This window comes from Adiantum capillus-veneris, chromosome 19 (assembly GCF_014529385.1).
Source record: "Adiantum capillus-veneris isolate H3 chromosome 19, ASM1452938v2, whole genome shotgun sequence".
Lineage (NCBI taxonomy): Eukaryota > Viridiplantae > Streptophyta > Polypodiopsida > Polypodiales > Pteridaceae > Adiantum > Adiantum capillus-veneris.
Genome location: NC_140949.1, coordinates 39,299,447 through 39,317,535, shown reverse-complemented (window position 1 = coordinate 39,317,535; position 18,089 = coordinate 39,299,447). Strand labels below are relative to the sequence as shown.

General features: G+C 49.0%; 1 protein-coding gene across 4 annotated transcripts in view; it reads right to left on the bottom strand.

Annotated features, from left to right (window-relative positions):
* Window positions 1-18,089, bottom strand: part of LOC147433867 (uncharacterized) — a 145,914-nt gene that overhangs the window by 109,919 nt on the left and 17,906 nt on the right. For all 4 annotated transcript variants that reach the window (XM_086490493.1, XM_086490494.1, XM_086490495.1 and 1 more), the window contains exons 6-9: window positions 15,288-15,462; window positions 15,044-15,100; window positions 14,804-14,940; window positions 14,629-14,688 (exon numbers count right to left, since the gene is read on the bottom strand). In XM_086490493.1, coding sequence (XP_086346619.1) covers window positions 14,629-14,688; window positions 14,804-14,940; window positions 15,044-15,100; window positions 15,288-15,462 — 429 coding nt within the window. The remainder of the gene's footprint in view (window positions 1-14,628; window positions 14,689-14,803; window positions 14,941-15,043; window positions 15,101-15,287; window positions 15,463-18,089) is intronic.

The window sequence follows — 18,089 nt, the reverse complement described above, 5'->3', positions numbered from 1 at the left end:
ACATCATAGGAGCTTCGAGGATATGGTCGATCGGTATGCCACAGATACAGATTTTGCAGATATTTTCACACGGATGCGGGAGACAGTAGCTGGATACTCCCTTCGGGAAGGCTACTTGATGAAAAAGGCTATGTTGTGCGTTACACAACTGTTAAGGGAAAAGGTTATGACTGAATGCCATTGTCCACCTTTTACGGGTCACCGCGGCATTGCTACCACCATGAAAGGGGTAGAGAGATACTTCTTTTGGCCGAGACTCAAGAAGGATGTGGAAGAATTTGTGCGCAGTTGCTTGGTTATGCCAAAAGGTCAAGTTTGACAGGCATAAGGCACAGGGATTGTTACAGCCTTTACCCATACCCACCCGCCCCTCGGAAAGTACAGCGATGGATTTCATTTTTGATCTCCCGCGAACACAGAATGATCACAATGATTTTCCGATTACATGGCACGTCTGAGACGATTATCTCCGACAGAGACCCCAGATTTATGAGTTTGTTTTGGAAGGCAATTTGGGAGAACATTGGCACACAGTTGCAGTTCTCGTCATCGTTCCACTTGCAAACTGACGGGCAATCTGAGATCGCCAATTCAGTGGTTTTAGATTTATTGAAGTCTTATATCTCGGATCAGAAGACTCAATGGGAAAAGCACTTACCTTTGGTGGAATTTGCCTACAATAACACGATACACTCTTCGACGGGGAAGACGCCATGTGAGATTATTAAAAGTGCTGCGAAAGTTCCATCCTTCCTGAGCACGAAAGATTAGATATTGGAAGCAGATGAATATTCGCGAGATTTGGATATGGCTTTTGCCGAGGTTCGCGAGACTCTGCAAGAGTCTCAAGAACGACAGAAAAAGGCAACGGATCGCCATCGTCGCGACTTGAAATTGAAGGAGGATGATTGGGTGCTCTTACGTTTTGAGAAGGCAAGCCTACGAAAGAAAAAGGGAAAGGAGAGCCTTTTTCCAAAGCTTAGTATGCGATACTTCGGACCTTTCCAGATCACTGACAAGATAAATGATGTCGCCTTCCGATTGAAACTGCCAGATACTTGGAGGATTCAAAATGCATTGGATGTGAATCTCTTGAAACCTGTTAAGGGTGATGTGCCTGATGATGGGGAGCCTGATAAGCAACCCGAAGTGGAAGAAAACGAGGAGATCCTTGTTCCTGAACAGATTTTGGCACATAACGATAAAGTCCGAAGGCGGTTCTTGGTTAAGTTCAAGAACTTTCCTACATTTGATGCGAAGTGGATCGAGGAGGAGGACCTAGCAAATACTCCTCGGATTGTGAAACTTTACCTCGATGTTTTGGTTTAGCATAGTCTACTCCAAACGGAACCCAGAATTCAGCTTGGCCGGAGATCTGGTGCAGTGGGATGCACAAGAGGGGAGTCACTCCGCTCCTTTGTCAACAGATGCCTTGATTTTGATACTAAAGTCACTGATGTCTCTTTGAGCTTCAGGGATACTGAGAGCTGACAGTATTCTGCTGGATGACTTTATGATATGGAATTCCTGATAATGATACTGATTTGTTCTTGACTTCTTGTCAGTGCAGGAACTGATAGACGAAATGACTGGAGCATTTTGGTCTGATTGATCTCGAATAGACATGGTTGCAATAGAGGTTAGTCAATCGGACATCGATGAGGTCCCGATTCGACCTAGATGTGATTGCTAGCTACATTGCCGATAAATCATGGTCTAAGGTCCGAAATGAATGTTGAATGTCATGTGATGTCTTGTGATGTCTCGTGATGTCTTGTGATGTGACTGTCGATTTTGTACATGTGCTAGATGTGTGTTCCTAGTACGTAGGTACTAACAGTCAGTGTTTGCTAAGACGGTTTATGGCTTTTGTTGGATTTGCAGGCGTAATCGCGATCGATTACAATGCTTTCCAGAGGGGGGTATGTCACAAAGTGATGATGTGGCGGACAGCAGAAACCCTAATTTCTGCCAGAAACCCTAAAATTCCTGCAAACCCTAATTTCCAAAAATTGCGGAGGCTAAAAAAAAAAAATGCCATGAGAAAGAGAGAGAACTTGCTTTTTTTTTAAAAGAAACAGACTCTCTAAGAGGGAGAGAGAGAGAACTGATGCTTTTTATTTTTAAAAGCTTTTGGGGCTCTGCTTTTGGGCATCCCTTGTACCTTTAAATACGTGGTGAGGGCTTCACTTCTCAGAGCATCTGGACGCAGAGTCTGAGAGTGAAACCCTAGCCACTCTCTTGTACTTTGATCTGATTAATATAAAAAGAAATACCGAAAGGGGCGCCACTCTTTGGGGCCAATATCTCTAGGCACGCAACTCCACCGGGCCAGTGCAAATCTATTGTGATCTGTGAATTGTTTTGAAGTGGTTATTTGGTGCTGTCGCGATTGATTCTTGACTTGGAGTGTCCAAGTCTGTTACAATCTTCGTGCCCAATTCCTGTGCTGGTTGTATCCATGTCCTCCTGGTGTCTAGCTGGGTCACGTCTTGGCGGATGAGCTTGGTGATCTCTGACTGTGTAAAGAGTGAGAGATCGTGCATCCAATGAGTAATGGAACGGTGGCAGCCTATCTATGCTGAACCCATGTGCTTGAAACCATGATGTCATCTCCCCATACCAGCATGTTGTATCTCCTTGTATGGCTAATTGTCGAGAGGATTCAAGTGCTATGCGAGCATATCTGTCTCTAGGAAGTTCCCATGTGCGGTTTATGAAGGAGACCGATCTGGTGAGCGCCTCCACCACAAGTGGGGGGGCCGCTAGCTCTGCTTAGATAATGGCCCGTGGTACTGATGCCTTGGCTCTAATGAGCCGTGAGATCATACAGACGAGAGGTTTCTCCATGTTCCCCCATCCCTCTGAGCGACCCGGCCTCCCGTGGTGATCTAGTGAAGGTCCCCATATCTCGGTTCCATAGAGCAATGCTGAAGCCACCAAGGTGTCAAAGAGCCAGAGCTTCGTCCGGGGCTCCTAAAACTGAACCTGCGAACACATCCTCTCCAATCTACCCAATGCTGCATGGGCTCTAGTAAGTCTGGTCTCTGGTGCTCTTCTGAGTGAAAATGCAGGTTTGTTAAAAACCACTCTAAGGTAAGTGTAAGCGTCTGTGTACTCCATAGTCTCCTGGCAGTATGTGAATGTAGTTGCTGACCTCCTGATCCACTGTGGGGTGGTATTAAACACCATAACCTTGGTTTTACCCAGGTTGACAGACAAACCACTTTCGTGGGCAAACATATGCAAAGCATCCAATTGGCGTTGCATTCCCTCTGGGGATTCGCAGATCAACACTATGTCATCAGCATATAACAAAAGTGGAATCCATGTCCCTGCCAACTGAGCACCTTTATCCCCATCGCTGTCAATGTAGTCAGAAACCTCATCCACATACATACCGAAAAGAGTAGGAGAGAGCGGGCAGCCCTGCTTCACCCCAATAGTGGAGTCAACCGGTGTAGAAAGTCCCTCCGGGGTGCGTACATGCCCTACTACTGATCTATACAATGCCAAGATCCCCCAAATGAGTTCTGTGGGTATTCCCATTTCCTGAATCTGCGCATCAGTCTAGCTCTGGGTACCGTGTCGAAAGCTTTGCGGAAGTCCACAAAGCTACAATAGATCCGTCTCCCATGAGATCTGCCTTCCTCGATGATGGCCCTGAGTGTTAGGATATGGTCAAGAGTAGAGAAGCCTCTCCTAAATCCTGCCTGCCCAGTTCCACGTATTCCTTCTCTCTCTGCCCATCTACTCAGTTGTTGCTCAAGAATGGATGCATACAACCGTGCAAGTGTGTGCCCAATCATAATAGTGCGATAATTCCCAGGCTCCATGGGGTCTCCTGATTTGAAGATAGGTACGATCGTAGATAGGCTCCAAGGTCCGGTAGGCCCTCACACATGGCACGGTTAAACATAACTGCTAGAAGCTCTGCTAGTAGGTCTTTGGCATGTATGAAATGCTCAGCAACTAGGCCATCATGATCATATGCTCTCCCAGTCTTCATCCTGTCAATAGCTTTCTTCACCATCTCAGTGGTGAAAAAGACACATGCGTGTGGGCATGGATCGGGGGGGTTGGAGAGGGGCGGTTGTCCAGGTACTGTGTACAAAGATGATGCGTACTGACCCCAGGTCTCTATGGAGGAAATAGCAGGGGGGGGGAACTGCTCATGAAAGAGCCGCCACGCCTCACGCGAGTCCTGACTCAAAATAGTAGATGATATAGATCCTGCTCGAGTCGAGCCAAAAAAGCCCTCTTCTTCCGCCGCACCAGGCGTCGGAAGTCAATCTCTGACTGTCTGTGAGTGACATCCCCCAACAGCACCTCCCTCTGAAGTCTGGCTCTAGTCTGGCGGCACTGCTCATCGTACGAGCTGTTCTGAGGCATGCTCCCTGACCGGCGGCCCTGTTCAGGTAGGGTGTGTGGGTATGCTTCTGCTGCTGCCTCATGTAATGTCTGTGTCAGTATAGTAGTTAGCTCCTCCAGAGGTCGCCCCGGGTCCTCAATGCATAGGCGTCTGTAGATTCCGTTCATGTATACAGAATCCGTCTCCCGTGTGAATGTGTAGCGAGTAGGGGCTGCTACTCATGGCCTGTGTGCTACACCGAACTGGAAGGAGATGGTCATTGACACCAGAGCATGATCCACTGCCACCCGACCGAGAGAGAGAGAGAGAGAGAGAGAGAGAGAGAGAGAGAGAGAGAGAGAAAGAAAGCTTTATTTACGTCTTCTAAAGACCGAAGTCGGCCTATGAGACAAATCAATGTACATCTAGTGGTAGTCCGGGTGTCCGGAAAAGAAAATGCTGAAAATAAAATGCCTGGAGATAGACCACGAGCATTGGGTCTATATCGCCATTTGCTACTTTCCACCACGAGGCTCCTCATATGCGAGCACTGATGGGCATGCACGGGAGGGGGATTCCCCTTATACACCACTTTCAGATGACATACTCCGCTACTGAGCACTCGGAGAGGTCTTCCTTATGGGAGATTTCAACGGGCGCACCGAGACCGGGCAGTGCGAGCTCTATGATATGGACCACCCAGAGATTATGAGCAGTTTAGACCCACAGGAGATGGGGATTAGCAGACTGTCAGTAGACTCAGGGCAGGATACCACCGGGTACGGCAGTCACCTATTGGAGCTTGGTAGCCGACATCATCTCGTTATTTATAACGGGATGCAGTGGTGGCCAGATTCGAGCAGGCTCACTTGCTTCCCTCACGGGGGGGGGGGAGAGTACTGTCGACTACATTCTTGGGAGTCTTCTGGGGGCCCAGCTTCTCCGATCTTTCAGTGTCGGGAGATGTCCTATCGGCGCAGACCACACTTTCCTCACTTTCACACTCACCTCCCATTTGTCACACACACCCACCCCACTCACACAGCCACATACCACTATTCATTTTACACACGAGCTCTCTCGTGTCTATGCACACCATCTCCGCACACATCTCGACCCCCTAGAATCACCCACATCAGATCTTACCTCCATGATTCACACATCTGCCATTCAGAGCTTCCCTCACCACACACGCACACATGCACCCCGCACAGATTCCATGCCACAGAATAGCTGGTATGACGATGATTGCAGAGCATTACGACGTCAGCTCAGAGAGGATGAGGCCCGCGAGTACTCACACACCGCCAGGCTCAGCGCCAGATGCAGTCTCTCACCCGCCGTAAAGAGCGGGAATGGGAGGAGCAGCAGTATTGGGACTTATATCACTTGCTCATGAGCCGAGATAGTGCAGAGGCATGGCGCCGCATCCGCGAGCGCAAGCCACCGACATCGATAGAGGACCCGGACACATGGTACCGCTATGCAGAGGACCTTTACCAGATACCAGGACAGCCACCGATACCCCTGCCACAGGGACCACGCCCCACCACTTCGTCCTTCTTCACATCAGAGATGGTAGCTCGAGCCATCCAGCATCTACAGCATGGTAGAGCTCGAGACCAGACCGAGCTACAAGCCGAGCATCTGATTTATGGGAGAGAGACCTTGGCACCTTTCATAGCTCATCTCTTTAACCGCACACTTGTGGAGGGATTTCCAGACTCGTGGACACAGCACATCATTGTACCTATACACAAGTCTGGAAACACCATGGATCCCAACACATACAGGACTATTATGATTGGCCACATGTTGGCCACGCTCTATGGCGCAGTTTTAAAGGAGGAGCTTAGCACCAGAGCAGAGGCAGCAGGCATCCGAGCTGCAGGACAGGCTGGGTTCCGCCGCACATACTCTACCATCGATCATATCTTCACGCTACGCTGCTTGATGGACCAGGCACGAGTGAGGAAGAGAAGGCTTTACTGTTGCTGTGTGGACTTTCGCAAAGCATTTGATACGGTGCCACGTGAGCAACTCTTCAAGAGACTACTCTCACTTGGGCTTGAGGAGGACATGATATGGGGCATATATACACTTTATGAGCAGGTATGTGGGCGAGTACGTTGTCCAGGAGGCACTACAGAGACCTTGTTTAGCACCATTGGTGTGAAACAAGGATGTCCACTCTCCCCTACACTCTTTGTGCTCTACATTGATGAGATAGTGGATTTTATTCAGCATAGAGGAGGTGATGGGGTGGAGATGGGTGGCACCACAGTCCATATACTATTATATGCAGATGATATTGTACTCATATCAGAGTCAGCAGAGGGGCTGCATCAGCATCTACTTGGGCTTGATGACTTTTGTGCGCAATGAGGGCTCTCAGTGAACCTTGGGAAAACCAAGGTTCTCATCTTTCATACATAAGCACGGATCAGACGAGAGAGCTCTTTCACAGAAGCAGGGGACAGTATCGAGGTTGTAGGCTTAAATGTCTACTTGGGGGTGACTTTTACCGCGGCATCAGGGGCCTTTTCCATGACACAGGCAGCCAGAGACAAACTAACCAAGGGGTACTCCGCACTCGCACAGATGGAGAGAGAGTGCCACCAGGCACACTTTCAGGAGCCCCGTACGAAGGGGTGGTTTTTTGCACTTTGGTTACACCGGCTCTTATGTATGGGGCAGCCATATGGGGAACTGGCTTGGCAGACTTGATCTGGCCTTTGATAGAGCGCCCACAGGTACTGATGATCTCCAAGATGATCCGCAGCAAGCCGTCCGTTCCACATGATATAGTCAGAGCAGAGCTAGCAGTCCCACCTATGCTAGTAGAGGCACTGTTTCAGACGGTTTGCTTGTTACATAGATTACACAGTATGGATAGGGACTGCATTGCCTATCGAGCACTACAGGCATCACAGTCTATGGCACTGGCGAAGAGAGAGAGAAAAATGAAATGAAATGAAATGTTATATTAACGTCTTCAAAAGGCCATAATGACCTACGAGACCCGAAAGTTACAAAGTGGTGGATCTGATACAAAGTCAGAGTAACAAAATAACCTAACAACGGTACAAAACAAAGATATATACTATAGGGTCCTAAGTTGATCGATGTGAACCAAGCAAAAGACTAAGCAAAAAATGGGCGGCTTGTTGGGATAGCTGAATCACAAGAGATCTAGCATCGGTCGTTGGCGAATCTCATCAATTTCCTCCATGGGTAGTAGTCTGACCGGGCGTCGTGCATGCTTGGCCAGCATCTCCGAATTTTCTGTCGTAGCCTCTGTCGATGCTGTGTAGTTCTTCGCAGTCGCGGGCGCCTCGATTTCCCCAGTTCAATCGCTCGGTCAATCAGTGTGCCTCTGTAGTGAGACGAGGGGGAGCTCTGCTGTGGGAGTGGTTCTTGCGGCTGTCTCGTGTCTGCTCTGAAGAAGTCTATGATCCGTCTTTGAGACTGGCTAGCCTCGCCATTCATCAGGCTATCTCTGTGTCTGCGCAGCTCGAGCAAGAACAAACCCAGACATCTCTGATCTTCGTATCCCATGACTCTTGAGAGTGGTACAAAACCTTCTCTGAACAAGCAATGGAAGCGGCCTCGTATCTCGTAGTAGACGGGGCAGCGACATGTATAGTGTAGCTCTGTCTCAGGTTCCATGTTACACAAGGGGCATGTCCTGTCCTCTGCTGGTACTCCGCTGTATCTCCCAGTCTCAATCCGCAACTTGTGAGAAGATGTGCGTAACTGGCCAATAGCACATCGTATCCCATGAGACAAGTGGATATCCATGTATCTGGGTCTCGCCTCAAAACCATCTTCCGTAAGCTGGAGAAGGTGGTCTTTGTAAAAATCCATCTTCGTGCCCAATTCCTGTGCTGGTTGTATCCATGTCCTTCTGGTGTCTAGCTGGGTCAGGTCTTGGCGTATGAGCTTGGTGATCTCTGACTGTGTAACGGTGAGAGATCGTGCATCCAATGAGTAATGGAATGGTGGCAGCCGGTCTATGTTGAACCCATGTGCCTGAAACCATGATGTCATCTCCCCATACCAACATGTTGTATCTCCTTGTATGGCTACCTGTCGAGAGGATTCAAGTGCTATGCGAGCATATCTGTCTCTAGGAAGTTCCCATGTGCGGTTTCTGAAGGAGACCGATCTGGTGAGCGCCTCCACCACAAGTGGGGGGGCCGCTAGCTCTGCTCGGATAATGGCCCGTGGTACTGATGCCTTGGCTCTAATGAGCCGCGAGATCATAGAGACGAGAGGTTTCTCCATGTTCCCCCATCCGTCTGAGCGACCCGTCCTCCCGTGGTGATCCAGTGAAGGTCCCCATATCTCAATCCCATAGAGCAATGCAGAAGCCACCAAGGTGTCAAAGAGCTAGAGCTTCGTCCGGGGCTCCTAAAACTGAACCTGCGAACACATCCTCTCCAATCTACCCAATGTTGTGTGGGCTCTAGTAAGTCTGGTTTCTGCTGCTCTTCTGAGTGAGAATGTAGGTCCGCTAAAAACCACTCCTAGGTAAGTGTAAGCGTCTCTGTACTCCACACTCCTGGCCGTATGTGAGTGTAGGTGCTGACCTCCTGATCCACTGTGGGGTGGTATTAAACACCATAACCTTGGTTTTACCCAGGTTGACAGACAAACCACTTTCGTGGGCAAACGTATGCAGAGCATCCAATTGACGTTGCATTCCCTCTGGGGATTCGGAGATCAACACTATGTCACCAGCATATAACAAAAGTGGAATCCATGTCCCTGCCAACTGAGCACCTTTATCCCCATCGCTGTCAATGTAGTCAGAAACCTCATCCACATACATACCGAAAAGAGTGGGAGAGAGCAGGCAGCCCTGCTTCACCCCAATAGTGGAGTCAACCGATGTAGAAAGTCCCTCCGGGGTGCGTACATGCCCTACTATTGATCTGTACAATGCCATGATCCCCCAGATGAGCTCTGTGGGTACTCCCATTTCTTGTAATCTGCGCATCAGTCTAGCTCTGCGTACCGTGTCGAAAGCTTTGCGGAAGTCCACAAAGCTACAATAGATCCGTCTCCCATGAGATCTGCCTTCCTCGATGATGGCCCTGAGTGTTAGGATATGGTCAAGAGTAGAGAAGCCTCTCCTGAATCCTGCCTGTCCAGTTGCACGTATTCCTTCCCTCTCTGCCCATCTACTCAGCTGTTGCTCAAGAATGGATGCATACAACCGTGCCAGTGTCTGCCCAATCATAATAGTGCTATAATTCCCAGGCTCCATGGGGTCTCCGGATTTGAAGATAGGTACGATTGTAGATAGGCCGGTAGGCCCTCACACATGGCACAGTTAAACATAACTGCTAGAAGCTCTGCTAGTAGGTCTTTGGCATGCATGAAATGCTCAGCTACTAGGCCCTCATGATCATATGCTCTCCCAGTCTTCATCCTGTCAATGGCTTTCTTCACCATCTCAGCAATGAAAAAGACACATGTATGTGGGCATGGGTCGGGGGGGTTGGGGAGGGGCGGTTGTCCAGGTACTGTGTACAAAGATGATGCGTACTGACCCCAGGTCTCTGTGGAGGAAATAGCGAGGGGGACTGCTCATGAAAGAGCCGCCACACCTCACGCGAGTCTCGACTCAAGAATAGCTGATATAGATCTTGCTCGAGTCTGGCCAAAAAATCCCTCTTCTTCCGCCACACCAAGCGTCGGAAGTCCATCTGTGACTGTCTGTGAGTGACGTCCCCCAACAGTACCTCCCTCTGAAGTCTGGCTCTAGTCTGGCGGCACTCCTCATCGTACCAGCTCTTCTGAGGCATGCTCCCAAATCGGTGGCTCTGCTCAAGCTGGGTGTGTGGGTATGCTTCAGCTGCTGCCTCATGTAGTGCCTGTGTCAGTATAGTAGTTAGCTCCTACAGAGGTCGCCCCGGGTCCTCATTGCATAGGCGTCTGTAGATTCCGTCCATGTATACAGAGTCCGTCTCCCTTGTGAATGTGTAGCGAGTAGGGGCTGCTACTCGTGGCCTATGTGCTGCACTGAAATGGAAGGAGATGGTCATTGACACCAGAGCATGATTCATCGCCACCCAGACCGGTCTGGGCCCAACTGTGAGATCCTCGATACTAGAGATGAGATTCGGTTGTGCCATGACATAGTCCACCGTGCTGGCTCCATGTCTGTGTGGGAAGCATGTAAAGCCTCCCGCAGCAAGGAATCTCTGTAGGCCGTTCAAGATGGCCAATCCATGTGCAGTCCCCATGTCTATCAGGTGTCGCCCATGCTCAGTATATTCCATATCGTGTGATAGTCTGGAAAGGGCCGTCTCTGCCACATCTATCTCTCTTAGCATCTCCTCTGAAGTATCATAAAACACTGCCTAGTGATGGGCAGTCCTAGCATTGAAGTCCCCAAGGATGATAATGTCACCGTCCCTAGAGAACTCCCATATGTCATCATCCAAAATAGAGAAAGGGGACTGTCCTCTGGGTGGTGCATAAACTGATGTACTCGAGAAAAAGTAACAAATAGCTAGATAGAGGTATCTACCTGTCTCTGCTTTCAGTCTCACCCACATGTACCTAGCCTGCTCGTCCCTGCGGGCTATATGTATTAGTGGCTGTAGATCCTCTCTAAATAACACTGCCACTCCTCCCGAGCCCCGCCCTCTGTGCTCTGAGCGTGTCTCCTGTCTGTAGGCTGTCTCCCACCTATATCCACTGATGTGAGGCATGGATTGCCCAGGGGCCTGGTGTGTCTCAGAGTAGAAGATGATGTCTCTTCCAGTAAAGCTATCCTCAAAAGCACCCACATCAAGACACATAGATCCATTGCAGTTCCAGGCAGCTACTTTGAGTGTGGTCCCATAAGCCTCGCACCGTCATGTGGAGCGTCGCTCAAGTATTACCGCTTTTCCATCTCGGTAAAAAGCGATCTTGCCTTTTCCCCTTGCCGCTCTAATCTCCGGCATTACTTCCTGCATATGAGCGATCTGCGAGAGGGTGAGATCGTCCCCAAGAAAGATGCCAGTCTCTTTAAGAGTTGGTCTTTTCTTCAAGAATGACTTCTTTGCTTCCATGGAGGGAAAACGGAGGATGAGCGCTCTTTCTTTTGAGGTTTCTCCACTGCCTCCATTTTTCTTTATGTTGCCCACTCTCCATGCCCTTGTGTGTGTCGGCTCATGAATCCCCATCAAGGCTGTGAGTTCTTTTACTTCTTCGTCCACATTGCCTTTGTCTTTAAGACCGCAAATTCTCACATGTAAAGCGCGCACCCTTCTCCTCTGCTCCTCCTCTAGTGTCTGGTTAATGATGTTGTTGGGTGTGGACGTTGGCGTTATCTCCTTGTCTTTTCCTTTCTTGGCCACCTTGATCCATTTCTCGGCTTCGTCCGCCTTCTGTTGGGTTTTGGTAAGAACATCCACCCAAGAAGTCGTCATTTCTTTGTGTTGTTCTTCTCCCTCTTTGATGGCCCGTACTTGTTCCTTGATCGTGTTGATTTCTTCAATTACTGAGGGTTGCAATTCGCCCTCTTCCAGTGTGTTTCTTGATCGAGCTTCGGCGAGTTCTTTCTTAAGTGACGTAATCTCTTCCTCTTGGGTCGTCACTCGGTCTTCCAGCGTGCTTATCTTGCTCTCTTAGATTAGCACCCGTCCTTCGAGAATGTTTATTGTGCCCCAGAGATTGCATTTTCTTATTCCTCTTTGCATTTTCGAATGGCATCCTCTAGGGGGTCGGCTTTTTCGTTCGTCTTCCTCATGTTTGATCGCCGTCCGCAAGGGGGTTAGATGCGCGTGTGCACCCACCCTAGCAGCGGGCGCGGCACTGGATGTACGTGTCCACCCACACTGGCGGCGATCGCGACGAGTGGCGGAGCGCGAGGCGATGTGGCCAGGTGCCCTCAATATGTTCAGCTGTGTGTGCGCGCGCGCGCCTCGAAAACTAAAGTGAAGGAGGGCGGGGGGGGAGGTTGAGGGGGGTAAAGGTTGGTAGAAATGAAATGAAATGTTATACTAAAGTCCTCAAAAGGCCATAATGACCTATGGGGCCCGAAAGTTACAAAGTGGTGGGGGCGGGGCGGGGGCGGGGGCGGGGTCGGGGTCCAAAATAATAATAATAATAATAATAATAATAAAATTTACTTCCTACGCGTAGAAGAAGGGGGGGACATCCTACGCGTTAAATTTTGGGGGGGGGGGGGGGGGGGGGGGTCATCCTACGCGTAGCATGTGGGGGGGGGGGGGAGGGGCTGCCTTTCCTCATTCACGCGCCTCGGCGGGCTGCAGGCAAAGCGAGGGGGGGCGGGTTTGCAGAGGCAACGCGAGGAGGGGGAGGCGGCAGGAGTTCCACTGCGCGCGGGGCTGCAGGCAGGCAGGGTTTGCAGGCGGGCACAGCAGCGCAGGGGCACAGCAGCGAGCGGGGTCAGCGAGGGGGCAGCGAGGGAGCAGAGCGAGCGAGCAGGGCAGCGGGGACAGCAGCGAGCAGGGCAGCGAGAGAGAGAGAGAGAGAGAGAGAGAGAGAGAGAGAGAGAGAGAGAGAGAGAGAGAGAGAGAGAGAGAGAGAGAGCTGCTCGCTGTCCGCCACAAACCTTCAATTTTGCGCTAGAGAGAGAGAGAGCCAAACCTGCGCGTTACTGCTCAGCCTCGCGCTAGAGAGAGAGAGAGAGGGCCTGCTCGCTGTCCTGCTGAGTGTGGCGTGAGCCCTCTGTGGCGCGAGCCCTCTGCCTGCCTGCCTGCGCGTTTCTGCACCTGCGCGAGCCTTCTGCCTGCACGTGCTCAGCCTCGCGCAAGAGAGAGAGAGAGGGCCTGCTCGATGTCCTGCTGAGTGTGGCGTGAGCCCTCTGCCTGCCTGCGTGAGCCTCGCGCTAGAGAGAGAGAGAGAGAGAGAGAGAGAGAGAGAGAGAGAGAGAGAGAGAGAGAGAGAGAGAGAGAGAGAGATGAGAATGCAATGAAATGAAAATCTGAACCATATCAAAAGAATTTTGCCAAGGGGTCTACAGAAATTGCTTAATCCAGAATAATTGCCAGCCACAGTCAATGGAGCCAAATTTTAAAGGCAAGGAGAAAGGTCCGACCCAGCCATCAAATATTGATGGAGCATACTTTGAGGCCCTGCATGACCTTCAGCAGCTAGCAGCCATCCCATGAAGACTCCGCTCCTCAAGTCTCCTCAACGGAGAAGCTGCTCAAGTCGACCTATCAATACGTATCACTTTATGATCTCCTCCGGCTGGACTCCAGGCCTGGAAGTGACACACCTGCCATTATTCTGTCCTTGTATCGAGGGGCTCCTATTAGTGGCAGGCATATACCACTGTGGCATGCCACAACAAATTATGTGATCAGCTGCCGGAAAGCACATCTCACTGACTATGGGAGCCCTTGTCTCATGGTGCCTATCCTTGGCTACCAATTCACTAGCGTGATCATTGATGGAGGTACTAGCATCAACCTTATGCCTGGATTCACTATGGTAGCTCTTGGTCTTCAGAAAACACCCCTACCTCCATTCACAGTCACCTTGGCTTTAAAACTAGATTTTGTGGTCTTCTGTTTTCCTGGGTTGTTGGAGGCTTTCCCTTACTCATTGGCCGGACATGGCTACAGGACACCAAGGCACTGCATGATTGGGGGATCAATGCGATGTGGATTGCAACTCTTGGTCAGCCAATGTGACATCAAACTGGAAGAAGGGCTTGATCCCAACATTCAACAAAGCTCCCACTTTGCTCAGTCTAACCTAGAAAAGCTCTTTGATCACGCCACTTATAATGAGCATTTAGAATGGCTTGCAGCGATGGAGTCTCTCCTCTAGTATACAGTTACCATCCAGACGTTGGTCATGACGGAGCTAATCCCCAAGCTACCTCCCCCCCTGCTTCTGCACCCATCCAGGAACCCCCAAACAGCAAGCCTGGCCTGTGCGTTCCTCTTTAAAGGCATCCCTCAGTGTCACCCTCCCATAGAACCATTAGGTCTAGCGGAACCGGTTAAGAATCATCGTCGTGGCAAGAAATCCCCACTCAAGTGTTCTTCATCATCGACACAAGTTGCACAAGAACTCATACTCCACAAGTTGCATCCTCAAGACTCTTGATACTCATCTTTGAACAGGAGATAAAGTCAGATTGTTTGAGTAAACTGTTTTGTTAACCACCAGCTGCAAGCCAACAGACCTCCATTACAAGCCCTATATGTACTCTGAGATAAAACATGTAGTGTATATAAATCAAATCAGAGAAGCTTAATACCATTGGCTTGAGTACTGAAAAATAGCTGATACATCACCTCTTTTTCCTGTCTCAACATCAAAATCAAGCTTTCTTTCACTTCCAGATACTGTTTGAAGTGCTGCATGTCAAGGGAAGACACTGGGAAACTTTAAATAACGAGCATGTTAACTAAATGCATTGAGCAATACATTGCAGGAAATGAAACTTTGCCTTCCATAGTGAAAGGATATATTTTCTTTGTCGGTTTCATGGGTGTGATTATTGGATGCTGCTTCCAGCTTCATTTCAAGTGCCATGACCAGTTCACTCTTTCCAGCTACATCACTTGATAAAGTTTTCAGCTGCTGCTCTAGCTCATCTAATCTATCTGGAGATTATAATTAAACAGAAATAGCAGTGGTCGCATTAATAGTTGAACAGCTGGAGTCTCCTCTCAAGTTCAGAGAAGCTATGTAGGAGGTTGGACGTACCCAGGAAAGTGCCTTCATACCCAAGGACTTTCATTAGACACTTTCCAAAAGATGATGCTGAATCGAACGATGCAGTATCAGTAATGCCGAGTGACTATATCACCCAGACACTTGGTTTGAAACAATGAAAAATTACAGCCAACTTGAACATAGCAAAAACTTTCAAAGAAGTACATATACAAATTACTGAATCTTGTTAAACCCAAAACCTATCTATCTCACTTAAAAAGCTACAAACACTTGCCTTCTTCCTCTTTTTGTTGAATGCATGCATTTGTCTCCTCAAGTACTTGTCTAACAGAAAGTGCCTCCTTCTCAATTGCCTCCAGAAGAGCTGACTGCCTGTTTTGCTGCTCCGCAAGAACACACACTTCACGAGTCTTTTCCTCAAGTTTGCACTCTAAATTGTAGTTCGTCGCCTACAAATCAACACCAAACACAAACTTCAAGTATGAGGAATCATAGCACTTTCACTAATTCTATAAAATACATGGGCAGCAATTGGCATGTACTCTGCAGCCTCTTTACCGTAGTTGCCCTAAGAGGGTTCTAGGTCTGAGCATGTAGTAGGAAAAGTGTGTCGTGCTCACTAGCGTGGGTGCTCCTAAGTGCAATATGCCTAAAACCTCACTCCAACAGAAAAAACAAATAGAGCAATGGAACGAGCAACTCAAAGACACAACAACAGACTCGGAACTCAATGGAACTCGACTTACTTATGGAACTAGTACAGACTATGGCTGGCCGCACACTCAGCTCCAAGCCCAGGGCTCACACATACAATGGGGCTTTGAGGCTCCAATGTGCAAGGAGAGTGACGATGTGTGGTGCTAGACTTAAGACACGAGACTGAAAACGCTAGACCATAGGAAGTAGATGGATCATGCGATGACTTAGAACCAAATACACATAAATACAATCATATAGAGCAACCAACAGCTAGCAAAATATCCCTGACAGTCCAGCTACGTCTATCTCCAAATTGTGGTGGTGGTGAACCGGCCATGGTTTCTACTACACCACCACCCGTGTCTCTGTCATGTGTCACTCTGCCTAGGCGAGAGTCGGTTCAGTACGAACCCAATACCAACTGTAATTGTAATTGTGCGTCTTGTGCAAGCGACACTGTAGCCCTGCTACACGTTGCTCGCCACAAAACCACTCACCGTCTCGGTGAGAGAAAACACTAGAAAACTGTGAAAAGATGCCAACATCTCAAGTTCATAATGTGAAGAAACTACTACGTACACCAAGATAACTGAAAGAAACTGCATATCTACAACACAATGCTCAGCCTAAGCCTGATCGGTGGGCGGTCATTTTGGGTATGTCTATGGGAAGAAAACCATTTTCTTTTTTCGCATTTGTGCATTTGAAAAGCTCACCGTCTGAGAACACAGAGTCTCTGCATAATTTTCACTAGACTGAGCTGGAAGGTCTACATAGCTTTGATTATCAATTTCCCTTGCGACGGCAAGGGGAGTCACATACTCCATAGCTTATCAAAGTACTCACTAGTTTACACAAGCCTTATCCTACTACATACACCCTCTATCTCACCTTCCTCAGACATGGCATCAGAAGAAGCTCCACCTTATGGTCGATATTGGAGCAGACCTCCGCATGCCTTCCAAGATATACCAACATCGGAGCAAAGTGGGTAGGGCCAGGTAAGAGGATAGGGGCTAGGTAACGGTGGGGAGGGTTTGGTAGGGGCGAGTGGGGGGTGGATAGGGGTGGGTAGGGGCGAGAGAGAGAGAGAGAGAGAAATGAAATGAAATGAAATGTAATATAACGTCTTCAAAAGGCCAAAATGGCCTATGAGACCAAAAGGTTACATGTGGAATCTAATACCATGTCTGGGTACAAAAAGTACAAAGAACTGAAAAGAAATAGTGGGTAAGGGTGGGTTGAAAGCTGATACAAGGGGAATACAAAGGGTGAGCTGATACAATGGAGCTCTCTGACAGTCGAGGCATCATATACATATACATCAGTATCCGCCGCGCCAATATGGTATGGATCCTCTGTCGCAATCTGCGTCGATATCGAGAGGGCCGTCTCATCCGTGGGCGACGGGACCACCCCAACTCTATCGCCCGATCAAGCAGTATGCCTCCGGTGTTGTAGGGGGGGGGGGGGGGGGGGGGGGGGGGGGGGGGGGGGGGAGGAGAGAGAGAGAGAGAGAGAGAGAGAGAGTGGGGCGAGGGCATAGTAACATGGAATGGTGGGGTCAAGGACGGGGACGAGATGGCAAAAGTTAGGGAACGGGGGCAGGGGTCGGAACGGCAAAAAAAAAAAACAAAGTTTTTGTGGCGTTTTTTGACCTACACACATGCCACACACATAGAGCATCACTTTGACCACAAATCTACACTAAATACACCAAAAAACATGAGTCATATAGATGCAAATGTGCTAATAAAACATTGATGGCACGAGAAACGAGATGGATACAAAATGAAAAGTACATGCCACAAGGGCTCAAAATGAGTCAAATTTCAATGTCATCTCAGTGACACAGATAACAAAAAGACTAAGTAAAAGGGGGTTACCTGTAAAGGTTAAACAAAAGTGTAAAGGGCTAGGTAGAGGAGTAGCCTCTAGACTCTAGCGTCTAGAGTGCTCAGTGATCATCAATCCCCGGAAGTGCTCGCTTGTTGAATCTCCACATCATTGTCGTAGTCTAGGTCGTCAGCGCCATATGAGGCCTCGCGAGCCCATCAGTGAAGGGATCTTCCTCGTGTGTGACGCTCTTGGAAAGCATGTGCAAGTTGGTGCTCACAAACACCAAATCATTGGCCCTCTCAACCCCAAGGCGATTTGTTGCTAAATGGACTATTTTCTTATTTTCTCGAGTAATTTCTTCTTATTGAAATTAGCATATTTAAATATGTGCACTTGAACCGAAAGTTTGGGAACTGTAAATCTACTAGAATTATTTAAAGCCATCAAGAACTGACAACTTTGATGCGTCATATGATGGGTGACATTAAGCATTCGTTAGTCTGGCAAAAAGCCCGAACTGGAAAGAGGAATATGCGTA